Source organism: Carcharodon carcharias, chromosome 17, assembly GCF_017639515.1.
Source record: "Carcharodon carcharias isolate sCarCar2 chromosome 17, sCarCar2.pri, whole genome shotgun sequence".
NCBI lineage: Eukaryota > Metazoa > Chordata > Chondrichthyes > Lamniformes > Lamnidae > Carcharodon > Carcharodon carcharias.
In genome coordinates, this window is record NC_054483.1 from 84,835,763 (window position 1) to 84,850,180 (window position 14,418).

The 14,418-nt window shown below is 43.8% G+C and overlaps 1 protein-coding gene across 6 annotated transcripts in view; it reads left to right on the forward strand.

The window, feature by feature from the left end:
* Positions 1-14,418, forward strand: part of ptprea (protein tyrosine phosphatase receptor type Ea) — a 227,793-nt gene that overhangs the window by 205,512 nt on the left and 7,863 nt on the right. For all 6 annotated transcript variants that reach the window (XM_041209369.1, XM_041209371.1, XM_041209370.1 and 3 more), the window contains 5 exons: positions 1,626-1,719; positions 5,372-5,448; positions 6,792-6,926; positions 8,369-8,494; positions 12,527-12,678. In XM_041209369.1, coding sequence (XP_041065303.1) covers positions 1,626-1,719; positions 5,372-5,448; positions 6,792-6,926; positions 8,369-8,494; positions 12,527-12,678 — 584 coding nt within the window. The remainder of the gene's footprint in view (positions 1-1,625; positions 1,720-5,371; positions 5,449-6,791; positions 6,927-8,368; positions 8,495-12,526; positions 12,679-14,418) is intronic.

A 14,418-nucleotide genomic window follows, 5' to 3' on the forward strand; every position in this document is an offset into this window, starting at 1 on the left:
CAGAAAGAACTTTAAGTCCTCTCAGCTAGTAATAACATTCTACATTATGCTTTTATAAGGAATCTTAAAGTCAGAATACTTAGGAACAGGGAAAGGCCATTTGGCCCAAGGGCATTATCCCATATCCCACAGGTCTGCCCTTCTCCAGAAACTCCTGTCTCTTGAATCTATTTATTGAGTCTATTTCAATTCCCTCCTTTGTTGAATTTTTTTAAAAATTGTCATCAGGATGTGCATGGCAGTGGCCAGGTCACATTTATTGCCCACCTCTAGTTTCCCTCAGAAAGTGACATTGGAGCACAAATTTGAATCTGCCACTCTGGTTTCTTGGTTTCACCTGACTGGTGGTGGAGTGGGCAAAGGAGAGACATTAAGATTATGACAGGCACTTTTCCACTAGGAGTGAGAGGAAATTGGCTGCAGAACTAATCCAGAATGATATTGCACCTCTGATGCTGATGACTACAAGGCAATAATGGCAGAAGATAAAGTGCAAATTATGTGGCCCCTTTGCCTGCAGTTTGAATATGGCTGAAGGAGAAAATTGATGATGGTTTTTGGGGGTCATTTTTGTGAAAGGGTGATAAAAAGCACTGAGGGGGTGCTTTGCGAATAAGACATATCTGCTTAAAAGTCTGGTTTTAGCACATAATTTTGGTCCTAATTGTTGATTACCATAATTTGAACCTGCCTGGAGCTTTTAAAACAGACACCTGCGGCTACACACAATTTTTCTGGACCAGTATATGTGGGCTACAAGCAGCCACTTCCAGTAAAGGTGTAGAGTGCACTAGCTGACACTCAATGGCACGTCTCAGGATAGCTCAGGGATCAACAGGGAGGGCACACAGGTACTCAGGTACAGCACTGGAGCTCTTATGGAGGAAAGATGTCCTGTACCCAAAGTGGGTAAGGAGTCCAACTTTTACCCTTCTGTCCTTCTCTCCTGCAGCAGCTGCTCTGCCTCTCACAATGTCCACCTGCAAACCAAGGGAGACTCTAAGCAAGATACCCATGAGTACCCCTGTTTCCCGGTGACTCCTAAAAGGTATCCACTGAAGTGGAGTAGCACAACATTTCCTCTTTTTAGATGAAGTCCTAAGAGAAGTTTCAGAATAACTGTTGATAAGGTATTGATGAAGTCTTGACAAACTGCCCCCAAAGTCTCCTGATGTGTTTCAAAAGCCCTCTTCAAACCTCAAGTAGCGAGTGAGCAAGTGAATAGTGAAAGGTGATATACCTTTCAGGAGCACTCAATCGTCTTGTGTACTCGCAATCGGTTTGTGAGGTATTAGGAAAGGGTGTTAGGATATGCGCTGTCCACCAAAATGCCATGCAGTCTCATTACTGAATGCTCTAAGTGGTAATAAGCTCCTTTATCAAGGTGGTGTCTTATGCTAAACTTGGCTCAAGGTCACATCTTGGCCATCTCAGAGGCTTTAGCACCTATGTGAACGACAAAATCTGCCCCCATTAATTATTTTTCAAAATAATATTTCCCTCTTCTTTTAGATGTGCTTTATTTTGCTTCATTACAGTTCAGTTTTCAAACTATATTATTAGAAGTTTCTAATTTTTGATTGTTATTTTGCCTTGACTATTTCCATCCTATATTGTTACTGCAGAAATTAATTACAGTGCGAATAAGGAAGGAGAATATGCGAACAGGGAATAAGCCGGTAAACATGAAAAAAGCCAGAGTCCTTCAGATTATTCCCTGTAAGTGGTTTAAGATGTAAAATTAATTAACTACTTTTCTTCATTTATTCCACCTCCATGTATTGAAATAATTCTCATCATGCATCAGGAAAAAGTCACCTTGGAACACTTTCCTTCAAAGTTATCTCTCAATTATTATTAGTTCCTTATTATGACCCACACTGTCAGAGGGAGGCAGTGAACAGAACATGCTTTCCTGAAGGGTAAATTGGAGAAGTGTCAATAAATTCTACTAAAGCCATTTGCAATGCTCATTCCAGAGAAAGTTAGAAAGTGCCATTGCTTTGGAATAAATTTCCTGCCTGCACTCTCGCTTAAGGAGTAGCATGAGGCAAGGGGAATAAACAAAACAAGAAGTAAAATTCAAAGCATTGCCACCAGTTATCTTCAGTTTAAGACTTTTTGAATTAAGTGATTGAGTGCTCAAAGAGTTGCTAAACTGTCTCCATGCTGCTAAGTACTGTGGGAGTGATCATAAGGATTGGTTGGGGGCAGGGGGACATGCATTACATTACCATCTGTGTAACATTGTCCCATGAGAATATGGTTGAGAATTGTCAAAATTAGCTCAAACTCAAATCGGCTGATTTTATTTTTAAGTGGGTGAATACACAGTGGAATAGCACATTATTTATACACTTGTATCAGAGTTAAGCTTTAAATTGATGGCACTCTTTTGATATTAACATGGGGAAATTGGAGGTACTTATTCCCTTTGCATGTGTTGTTAGTTTCTTCATCCAGATTTCTCATGGTCATTATTACAGGTAAATCTGTGTGTGGGGCTGAGTTAAGGAAAGCCAACCCATCGATGCAACTTTAACCATTGATTGACAGCATCTAGTTTCTGGCCTATCCAAATTTAAAGTTCATACCTCGGGCGGAATCTTATGCTCTCGCTGGTGGTGAGTTTGGAGGCAGGAAGGGCATGTACTTCATTTTGGCAGGAAAAATATGGTGAGACAATATAAAATAAAGGGAAAGCCTCTAAAGGAGGTGCAGGAACAGAGGGACCTTGGTACCTAAGTACATAGGTCACTAAAGATGGCAGGGCATGTCGAGAGAGCAGTTAATAAAGCATATAAAGCATCTTAGGCTTTATTAATAGGGACACTGAATACAAGAGTAAGGATGTCATGTTGAGCTTGTATAAGACACCAGTTAGGCCTCATCTGGAAAACTGCATCCAGTTCTGGGCGCCATGCCTGAGGAAGGATATGAAGGCATTGGAGAGAGTGCGGAGGAGATTCACGAGAATGATTCCAGGGATAAAGAACTGTAGCAATGAGGATAGATTGGAGAGTTTGAGGCTGTTTTCCTTTGAGAGAAGAGTGTTGAGAGGAGAATTGATAGAGGAAAATAGTGAGACACTGTTCTCCCTCAAGAGAACATCAAGAATGAGAGGATAGTTTCAAAATAATGGGCAAAAGGAATAAATGTGATGTGAGGAAAGGCTTGTTGAAGTCTGGAACGACCTTCCTAAAAGGGTGGTGGAGGCAGGTTCGATTGAGGTATTCAAAAGGGAATTGGATTGCTGTCTGAAAAGAAAGAATGTGCAAGGTTACGGGGATAAGGCAGGGGAGAGGGACTAAGTGGAATGCTCCTTCAGAGAGCCAGTGCAGACTCGATGGGCCGAATGACCTCCTTCTGCACTGCAAAGATACTGTGGTCTGAATTTTTCCCTCGTCGGGCGTGCGCAATCGACGGGCCTGGGAACAGTCGGAAAGTGAGCCCTCGAGCGCGATTTCACACTGGCTGGCCAGTTAACAGCCAGCCAGCTTGAAACGTGCGCTGGAAAGTTCAGCGCTGCCGGGCAGAGGATGGGCAACAATGTCATCATGGGCGCGGGTGAGCGCTTCCACTGGGCTCCCTGAAGGCAGAGAGATGCCTCAGGGAGCTGCAGACCTCCAACTAATAAAATAAAGCACAAAAAAACTACAAAAACTGTCTATGCAGTACAATCAATCACCTGAAAGCATACCTCATAAAAAGCTGTCCCCAGATATTTCTCTTTATTTTATTTCCTAACGGAAATTTTATCCTGCGGTATCATCAGAATGAGGTATCATCAAAAATGTAAAGCCCGCCTGGCCAATTGGCCCATCCACTAACCGTAAGGTTGCAAGGGCCACAAAAAAATCGCTGAAAATTGCGCCATTAATGGGCTTAATTGCCCGCCTAATTGTCGCGGCGCGCTTCCAACTCTTGCGCACCCACCCGCCGAGTGAAATGAATGTATGATAACGTCGGGACCGGATCGGGCGCGCATCCGCCCGTGGAATGTAAAACTCTTCCCTGTGATACTTAGGCAGGATGGTGATGTTTCAAAGTCCTGCCACTTTCCTACTTCGGCCTGAAACAATTGCTGGATGGGAAGACCCATAGTCAGAATTCCCACCCCGCCGCAGTGGAGGCCCTTAAGTGGTCAATTAAGAGCCACTTAAGGGCCTCATCCCGTCACCATTGGAATTAACATACTGCCAGCAGCCTGTCGCCGTGCAACGTGTGTGACAACTGATGCCCTCTGGGCGGCCTGTCACCTCTGGGGGGGGGAGAGGGGGGGGGGGGGGAGGGGGTGGGGGGGGGGGGGGGGGGGGGGGGGGGGGTGGGGGGGGGGGGGGGGGGGGGGGGGGGGGGGGGGGGGGCGGTGGGGGGGGGGGGTGGGATTCTGACAGTGGGACGGGGGGGCCCACTGAGAGCCGCCACCCTATGCTTACTTTCGACCACCCGGACACCCCCCTGTCCTTGTGACCTCCACCTCACAAACACCCCCATTTCCATTGCCGCCCCCCCACCCCCCCCCCCCCTCAACCCACATCACTTACCTTTGCCCTGGGTCGCTCCACGATCCCAGGACTCTGGGGTTGTTCTTCCAGCAGCAGCCACCTGAGCACAAGAGCTGCCGGCCTCTGGTTGGCCAACAGCACTTGCTAAGTGAGACTTTTGTCCCCTGGGGCCTGATTCCAGAGGAAGGCCTGCCGCTGGCCTCGCCACTGCCTGATTGGCTTGTGGTTCGGCGGCCTTCTGGAAAAGAGGCGGCATGGCTCTCTCGTCTGCCTTCCAGCCAGCAGGCGAGACCTCCACTCCACACCTCAACCCTAGCTTTAGAATCCACTTTTTTACTTGGTGTCTGCCTTTTATTGGTTAATAACACATCTTGTTGCATTATTGTTAGTACAGCAAATATAGTACTTTTAAAAACTTGTACTTCCCCTAAAAAACTTGAGCTCCATTGAAAACAAAAGATTTGCATTTATATAGTGCTTTTCACGACCCCTGGGTGTCTCAAAATGCTTTACAGCCAATGAAGAACTTTTGAAATGTAGTCACAGTTGTAATGTGGGAAATGTGGCTGCCAATATGTGCACAGCAAATTACAAAAAAAAAGCAATGTGATAATGACCAGATAATCTTTCTTGTGATGCTGATTGAGGGATAAAATTAACCAGGGCACCGCTCTTCGAATTAAGGAGTTAAGAATATCCTCCTTATTCCTCCTCCCTCAAAGTGGACCAAAGAACAAGGGTTATTTTCATTTTGTTTTATTACCTGGTGGAGCACAGTCTCACTTTGACACTTATTTCTGTAAAACTACTAAGGGGATAAATTCAGTTAGTATTAGGTTAAATGTGATTTATTTTATGTTTTTAAGATGATTTCAACAGAGTCGTACTGCCCAGAAAAAGGGGGCAAGAGTTCTCAGATTATATCAATGCTTCATACATAGATGTAAGTATGCTTACCATGGGTTTATTTTTTGGTGTTTACATGTATTATTATGGATAACACCTGAAAAGACGATTCGTTTGCTTGCTTCAGGAACTTCATAAATTACAGAGGCAGAATTTTGCCCTCCGCAGGGGTGCTCAGGGTGGGCGGGGGGGTGCAGTCGGGAAGCTGCCCGCGATCGGCAATGGACCGCGATTTCTCACTGGCAGGCCAATTAAGGCCCACCCAGCGTGAAATGCGAGTGGCAGCGCCGAGCACTGTCTGTGCAGGGAGGGGAGGAGAGCGAGCGGGCCTAGCGTGAACTTCATGCATGTGCGCAAGTGAGCGCTGCATAATCTCCCTGAGGCACAGAGCTGCCTCAGGGAGATGAAGAGATATGAAAAAAAAGTAATGAAAAATGTCCCTTCGTGTGACTCTGTCACATGAGCAGGGACATGTTATTAATGAAAGATTAAAGTTTTTACTTTATTTTTATTTGCTTTTGGGAACCTCATCCCACCCTTGGATGAGGTTTCCAAAAGAATGCAAAGGCCACTTGGCCTTTTCACCTGCCCACCAACCGTTCAGCTGGACCGGCAGCGAAAAGTTTAATTTAATTGATCACTTAATGGCCTTAACAGGCCTTTTAATTGTAGGCGGGTGTGCCGACCGAACTATCACGCGACTGCGCGTTGGCGTCAGCACACTCAGCCAACATCAACGTACGTCACTTCACGCTCGAGCAGGTCGGCACACGTCCGCCCTCCGAGCGAAAGTTACTGCCCCAGGTGAAAATGGTTAATTTGCCTATATGTCTTTCATTCTATTTTCCCATCCGATTGTCATCTTCATTGGACTAAAACACTCTAAATACATATCGTAAAACAAAGTGATTGGATTTTCAGGATATTCTATTGTCTCTTTGTGAAATTTGGCAAAAAGCACCTTACATTTCGGAAGCTGAATAGTTTCCAAAGTGAATAGTTGTTTCACAGTGTTTGGTTTCAACATTACTTTGTGTACAGGTGCTTGCAACAGAATTTTACATGATAGGAGAGATGGGGTGATGATTTACTCTCTTAATAATTTTGTCCTTGGATTGGATTTCTTGAGTTGACTATAACATGTCTGATGTCAGAACAGTAATCACTTTCTAAAAACAAATCACGGTACTACAGGTGAGGCCCAGTCTCAGCCTTATTCCTGTAATATGATGCAAAGTTTTGCTAATGGAAATGAAATAGGTGAAAATTATTTTCCAGCCAAACCATGTTTAGCAGTGAGTTCTGTGTACTAAAATGTAGCTTAATACTGGCACAGTTTGTACGCATAGCTTTGACCATCACTGAACTTCTTTATTACAGGGCTATCGGCAGAAGGATTATTTTGTTGCTACTCAAGGCCCCCTCCATCATACAGTGGAGGATTTTTGGAGAATGGTTTGGGATTGCAAGTCTCACACCATTGTGATGCTCACAGAACTCAGAGAAAGAGAACAGGTATAATATCATAGAATCACACTTAACACCATGGGCAAATGTAGCGTGAAGTACTTTCATTGCAATAAAAGACCAAAAGTTCACAATGATAACTCAAACACTTCTGCCTCCTCATCCGTTACATGCCAGAAAATGTGTATGTCTTGACACTGCAACGATCTAGCAGCACTCAAAAGATAAAGGGCTGAATTGTCCCCTAGTCTGGGGGGTTGTGCCTGGGCGGGTGGAAGCGAGCGCAAACCCAGTCGGTGCCCCCGATCGGGTGCATGCCGCCATTTTACATGGGCAGGCCAACCAAGGGCCGCCCAGCACAATGCACACCCAGAAGCGCTATGCGCTCCCTGTGCAGGCAGGCGCAGGATTCCCTGAGTCGGGGCCTGCGCTTTTTCGCATATGTGTGCCTCGGAGATTAGTTTAAGTTGTGGAAAATTTAATAAAGGTGAAAAAAAATTTAAGGACATGTCCCATCATGTGAAACTGCCACATGAGCTGGGACATGTACATTAACTTTTTCAAAAATGTTTATTTAATTAATAAACCCTTCATGAAACCTCATCCCGCCTTAGGTTTCATGAAAAATGCGAAGACCGCCTGGGCTCTTCGCCTGCCTGCCAACCTTAAGGTTGGACGGCAGCATTCGTAACAACTTTAATTACTTTGTTAATGGCCTTAATAGGCCTTTGACCCGCCGAACGGACAATCTAAATGACACGCAGTGATGCCGGGACGCCTGCCCGATGTCACCGCACGTCATTTTACACGTCAGCGAGCGGGCCCCGCCCCTGCTCGCCGATGGGAAAATTCTTTCCAAGATGTAATAAATTGTCGCAAAGAGGTACAGCAGTTTAGAAATGTTTTCCAATGTTAATTTACTAAATGTTTCATGCAATTTAACCATTTCGAATCAAGAAATATTATGGATCGAACTGCAACATTTTACAAAATCTTAGTCTAAGTGCAATATGCCGCATCATATTTTAACTAATAACTTGCATAAAATTCAGCCTGTACTATGTCTGAAGTCGGCACTTAATAGGATAGTTTAGCACATTACCAAGCTGCAGACATGCTAAGGGGAATATTAGCCCCTCCATCTGATTTCTGAAGGTTAAATTTGAGGAGCTCTCTCCCACTTCAGTACTACCCAGAGGCAACTTTAACATTGAGTGGTTTAGGTGGATACCTCATTAATATATGCTAATTGGAGTCCTGTGCTCAGCCACAAGCCCCAAGGCAATTTTAATGGCCTACTGGCCTGAGTGACCACCATAGTTATATCAACCACTGAAACTTGTCAGACACCTGGTGGAGGTCTTGAAGGGCAGATAAAAACTCTTTCCTATGGAGCCTTGCTACTGTTTCCTAACACGACAGAAAACTTTCTGTTGAAGGGTTCTGCTCTGATTTTAAAAGATGCTCTAACTCTTGTATTCTTTCTTCAGGAAAAGTGTTCACAGTATTGGTCATCAGAGGGCTCTGTAACGCATGGAGCCTACACAATAGAAATGAAGAATGACCATATTTCTGATGCTTTCAGTGTCAGAGACCTCACCATCACAAACACCACAGTATGTATTGCTTCAGATCTTATTGTAAATATAAGGCTGCCTCTTGAATAATTCAGAAATGATGGACAGTTATAGGTTTATTTTAGATCTAGTGATGCACCTTCCCCTATCTCTTGGTAATATGGTGGAGAAAAATGCTTCAATAATGTATAAAAAGTCCAGAGTCCGTCCCAGTGATGCCTGTTACTAGCTGAGATTCACCAGTCGCCCACGAGAAAGCAGGCTATTTCATTTTGAAGGGACATTCTGTTTCTTTTCTCAAAAAAAAGCAAATCTTTGACCCCATTGTCCTTGCAAGCTATCATCCCATCTCCAACTCCCCATCCTCTCCAAATTCCTTGAACGTGTTGTCCCCTCCCCAATCCATTCCCTTCTTTCCCGGAACTCCATGTTTCAATCCCTCCCATCAGGTTTCCACCCCTGCCACAGTTCCAAAATAGCTATTATCAAATTCACAAATGGCATCCTGTATGACTGTGACAAAGGTAAACTTTTCCTCCTTGTCCTTTTCAACCTGTCTCCAGCCTTTGACAGGTTGACCACACCATCCTCCCCCAGCACATCCACTGTCACCCAGCTGGTTTGGACTGCTCTCACCTGATTCCATTCTTATTTATCTAATCGTAGCCAGAGAATCACTTGCAATGGCTTCTCTTCCTGCTCTTGTAACGTTATCTCTGGTGTCACCCAAGGATCTATCCTTGACTCCCGGCTATTTCTCATCTACATGCTGCTCCTCGGCGACATCATCCAAGAGCACAGCATTGTTTTCATATGTACCTTAACAACATCAGCTCTACCCCACCACCAGTTCTCTCAACTCCTCCATTGCTAAGTTATCAGACTGCTTATCTGACATCCAGTACTGGATGAACAGAAATTTCCTCCAATTAAATATTGAGAAGACGGAAGCCATTGTTTTCAGCCCCCCACTCCAAACTCCATTCCATAGCTAGCGACTCCCTCCCTCTACCTGGCAATAGTCTGAATTTAAGCCAGTTTGTTCACAGATTTGATATCAAATTTGATCCCAAGAATAAATTTCTGACTTCATATTTATGTCATTACTAAAATCACCAATTTCCATTGCTGTAATATCACCCAACTTCACCTCTGTCTCAGCTCATCTGCTACTGAAATCCTCATTCATGCCTTCATTACAGTGAGACTTGACATTCCAGTGCACTCCTGGCTGGTCACCCATCTTACCCTCCTTAAACTTGGTCATCCAAACTCTGCTGCCCATCTCTTAACTCGCAGCAAATCCTTTTGTCCTATCACCCCCATACTCATTGATTGACATTGGCACCCAGTCAAGAAACATCTTAATTTTAAAATTCTCATCCTTGTTTTCAAATCCCTTCATGGCCTCGCCCCACCCTATCTCCCTAACCTCCTCTAGCTCCACCGCCCTCTGCAATTCTGCACTCCTTTAATTCTGACCTCTTGCTGTGCATTTCCAATTTTAATTGCTCTACCACTGTTGACACCTTCAGTTGCCAAGATCCCAGGTTCTGGAATACCGTCCCTACATCTCTTCCCCACGCCCCACCCCCCTCCACCCCAACCTTACTTTCCTCCTTTAAGACACTCTTTAAAACCTACCTCTTTGACCAAGCTTTTGATCATATGGCTTAATAGCTCCCTATGTGGCTCAGTGTCATACTTTGATTCATCATTCTCCTGTCAAGCACCTTGGGAAGTTTCATTATGGGCAGCATTTTCCCCCTGTTGGGGGGATGTGCGGGAGCAGGTGCGGGCAGGCAGGTTCCCAATTAAGGCCCAGCGTGACGTCCGCTCGGAAGCGCTGAGCGCTTCCTGTGCAGGCGGTGGGGGGGGGGGGTGGTGGATTCCCTGAGCTGGAAGTGCACATGCACGCAAAAGAGCGCACAGATCTCCCTGAAGCAAAGTGCTGCCTCAGGGAGATCAGTGGAAGTTCTAAAAAATTTTGGAAGGGTGGAAAAAATATTCCTGACATGTCCCCTCATGTGACGCTGTCATATGAGCTGGGACATGTCGATTTCTTTTATCAACATTTTATACACTTTTTAAATTCCTCATGAAACCTCATCCCGCCCATGGATGAGGTTTCATGTTTTTTCTAAAGGCCTGCCCGCTAACCTTATGGTTGGACGGGCAGGTCCATTGAATGGTTTAATTACTTCTTTAAAGGCCTTAAGTGGCTGTTGACAGTTTGGAGGGCGTGCAGCCGAGTCGGCTGTGTGCCCACTGAACCGAAAATCTAAATGACACGGGGTGACATCAGGATGCACGCCCGACGTCACCACGCGTCAAGTTACGCATCGGCAAGTGGGCCCCGCCCCCCCCACTCGCCGATCGGAAGATGCAGTCATATGTTAAAGGTGCTATATAACATAAGTTGTTTTCTGAGAAGTGCAGAGACTACTATGTAGGCAAGAACAGCATCCATTCTGCACTGATCAAGATCTCAGATGCAGCAATGTAAACAGATAATCTGGCATTGGTGGTTTTATTTGAGGGAGCAGCATTGACCAGAACATTGAATAAACTCTCTGCTGTTCTTTTAGTAGTGTTATGGGAATTTTAACATCTGTCTGAACCATCAGAACAAGTAAATGAGGCATCTCTGACGACACAGCAGTTTCTCAGCACTGTACAAGAGTATGTCTACATTATGTGTGATGACTAGAGGGATTGAAATCCTGCTCCTCAATATTAATAATAAATGTGTTAACAGATTCCTGTGAAAAACTTCAATCTATTACATTAAGCAAAACACTAACTCTTCATTAACATAATGGACAAAGGAATTTTATACAAATACCTAAATGTGTTCTTTGTTTCATTAAACATCAAATTATGATAATTTGAGTGACAACAAAACTCTTCCATTTTGGAGGTATTTTTCTAGGGGAAAAAACAGTACCGTAATTTTTGTTGGCCTTCCCAGGAACAAAATGGTCAATTTTCCAGACTGCCCATGAAATTCTGACAAGCCAAAGAGAAAGTACACTGCAAATTGGTTTAAGTAAACTTGTGAATAATTAGTGAAACTGAATTTCATAGATAAAACAGTTCTTAGTGATTGAAAGAAATAGAAATAATCATTGCAGGTGCCAGCTTTCATGTAGAATAACATTTAAGACATTGTTTTGTTTTTAATAGGAATGTGGAAGATTTTGTAGCACTAAGATTTTTGCATCAGCTGCAGATATTTGTTTCATATGTCTGCCCTATATTAGCACCAATGATATCAATAAATGTATAATTGTGATATAATTTAATTCCTCCAAACTAATTATTTCCATTTCACTGGACAGACCTGTTATCAACTTAGAAAATGTTGCACAGAAACTGGCCATTCGGCCCAACCTGTCTTTGTTAGAGCTTATGCTTCACAAAAATCTAATAAGAAACACAAGAAATAGGAGCATGAGTAGGCCATTCAACCCCTCAAGCCTGCTGCACCATTCAATATCAGCATGGCTGATTTGACTATGGTATTAACTTCCCTTTCCTGCCTGTAACTTTTGACTCTTCCCACCTTCATCTCACCCTGTCAATTCTTCTTTCCCTCATGTAATTGCCTAGCTTTCTTTTAATAATTTATAAACTAGTTATTCTACTAGTTACATTCAACAAATCATAAAACAAAGTATATATAAGTACATAAAACAAAGGAGCTACGTTGAGATATTATTATGTACTGCCAACAGGATTTATTTTACACAATTTTTTATTCATCCATGGGATGTGGGCATCACTGGCTAGGCCAGCATTTATTGCCCATCCCTAATTGCCCTTGAGAAGGTGGCTGTGAGCTGCCTTCTTGAACCCCTGCAGTCCATGCGGTGTAGGCACAGCCACAGTGCTGTTAGGGAGGGAAATCCAGGATTTTGACCCAACTGACCATAAATGTAACATGCAACATGGAAGTGTTTGTAGTTGGGAGTATTTTATATATTTCTAGGTTTTGTTAAGATTATGCTGATGTAATAGATAACCAATACAATTTTAATTAAGAAAAATAACATTGCAATTAAAATGCAGGAAAACAAGAGCAGGACAGTTCGACAGTTCCATTTTCATGGCTGGCCTGAGATCGGCATTCCAGTGGAAGGAAAAGGGATGATAGACCTGATCGCGGCAGTCCAGAGGCAGCAACAACAGTCCGGCAATCATCCAATCATAGTGCATTGCAGGTACTTCATGATGCAATATACAAGTAGTGATAAAAGTTGACACCAGTCTCCCTAATGCACAATCATGACTCAGAAATGCTGATCTGGTGGATTGGTACTGTCAGTGGGAACCATCGCACACCATCTGCACCCATCAGGGAATCAGACAAGCTTCCATTCATTAACGGATAACAAATTGTGAGCAGCGTGTCTGTGATTTTCTGCTGTGTGTAGCTGGAGGGTGAGGCTCCCCATCAGCACCATAAAGTCAGATGTTCCTCCCACTCCAAAGATGAAATGCTCTATGTAAAACAGTGGAAAGGTAAGACTCACATTTATCAACTGCCTTTCAAGACTAGAGAACATTCCAAGGTGCTTGACACTCAATTAAGTACTTTAGAAATGCAGTCACTGTTGTAATATAGGAAACTTGGTTGTCAATATATAGATAGCAAGTTCTCACCAATAGCAAGGTAATAATGACAGACAATTTGTTTGTGTGATGTTGATATAGGGAAGAATATTGGCCAGGATACCATGAAACTCCCCTGCTCTTCTTTGAACTCATGGCATGGGATATTTTATGTCTACCTGAGAGGACAGGCTGGACCTTGATTTAATATCTCATCCAAAAGACACACCTCCAACAGAGTAGCACTCCCTCCATACTGCACTGGAGTGTCTGCCTTGATTTTCATGCTCAAATTATAGAGCAGGACTTGAACCCACACCTTCGCATTGGGAGGCAAGAGTGATATCAACTGAGCCACACCTGACACTAGTACTGGGTCTTGCAGGCCAGGAGGGCTCCATTTTCAGTCGTTGGCCTATTAGCTGACCACAGTTGAAGTGGAACCATAATTGGCCTCAGCAAAACAGCACTCGTCGGAGGAAACTAAACCAAGGTTTCCGCTTCTCGCTGAATGCAGGATTGATGCTGAAAAGTGCACAATCTGCAAATGATACAAGTACAGGATTAGGTTGAGCAGTGATTCCTTTCCTCTGATTTTATAACTTGTCTGCACTCATTATCTAGGCTTAGAGTTAAGAATAACCAAGAGGACCAAATGCTGGTGGGTTGCCGCTGCCTCCATATCATTCTCCTGTATGAATCATGAGAACAGTCTATAAAGTCAAAACTGGCAGCTCTGCAATTGATTGCAGCAGGTTCTTGATCTTTTAAATTTTAAATTCACCTCTCCTCAACTACGCACAGCAACATTGAAAACCAGAGATAGCTGGCACAAATTGGCTGATATACATGCATACGAATTACGAACAGGAGTAGGCCATTGGACCCCTCAAGCCTGCTCCGCCATTCAATAAGATCATGGCTGGTCTGATTGTGGCCACAACTCCATTTTCCTTCCTGCCCCCATACCCTTTGACTCCCTTGTCAGTCAAGAATCTATCTCATACAGCATTTACATTTTAATTGACCCTGCCCCCAACATCCTCTGGGGAAGGGAGTTCCACAGACTCATGACCCTCTGAGAGAAAGAAATTCTCCTCGTCTCTGTCTTAAATGGGAGACCTCTTATTTTTAAACTGTTCCAATCTCCTCCCACAAGGGAAAGCATCCACCCTGTCAAGTCCTCTCAGGATCTTATATGTTTCAATAAGGTTGCCTCTCATTCTTCTAAACTCCAATGGATACAGGCTCAACCTGTCAAATCTTTCTTCATAAAATAGTCCCTTCGTTCCAGGAATCAGTCAAGTGAACCTTCTCTGACCTGCTTCTAATGCAATTATGTCATTTCC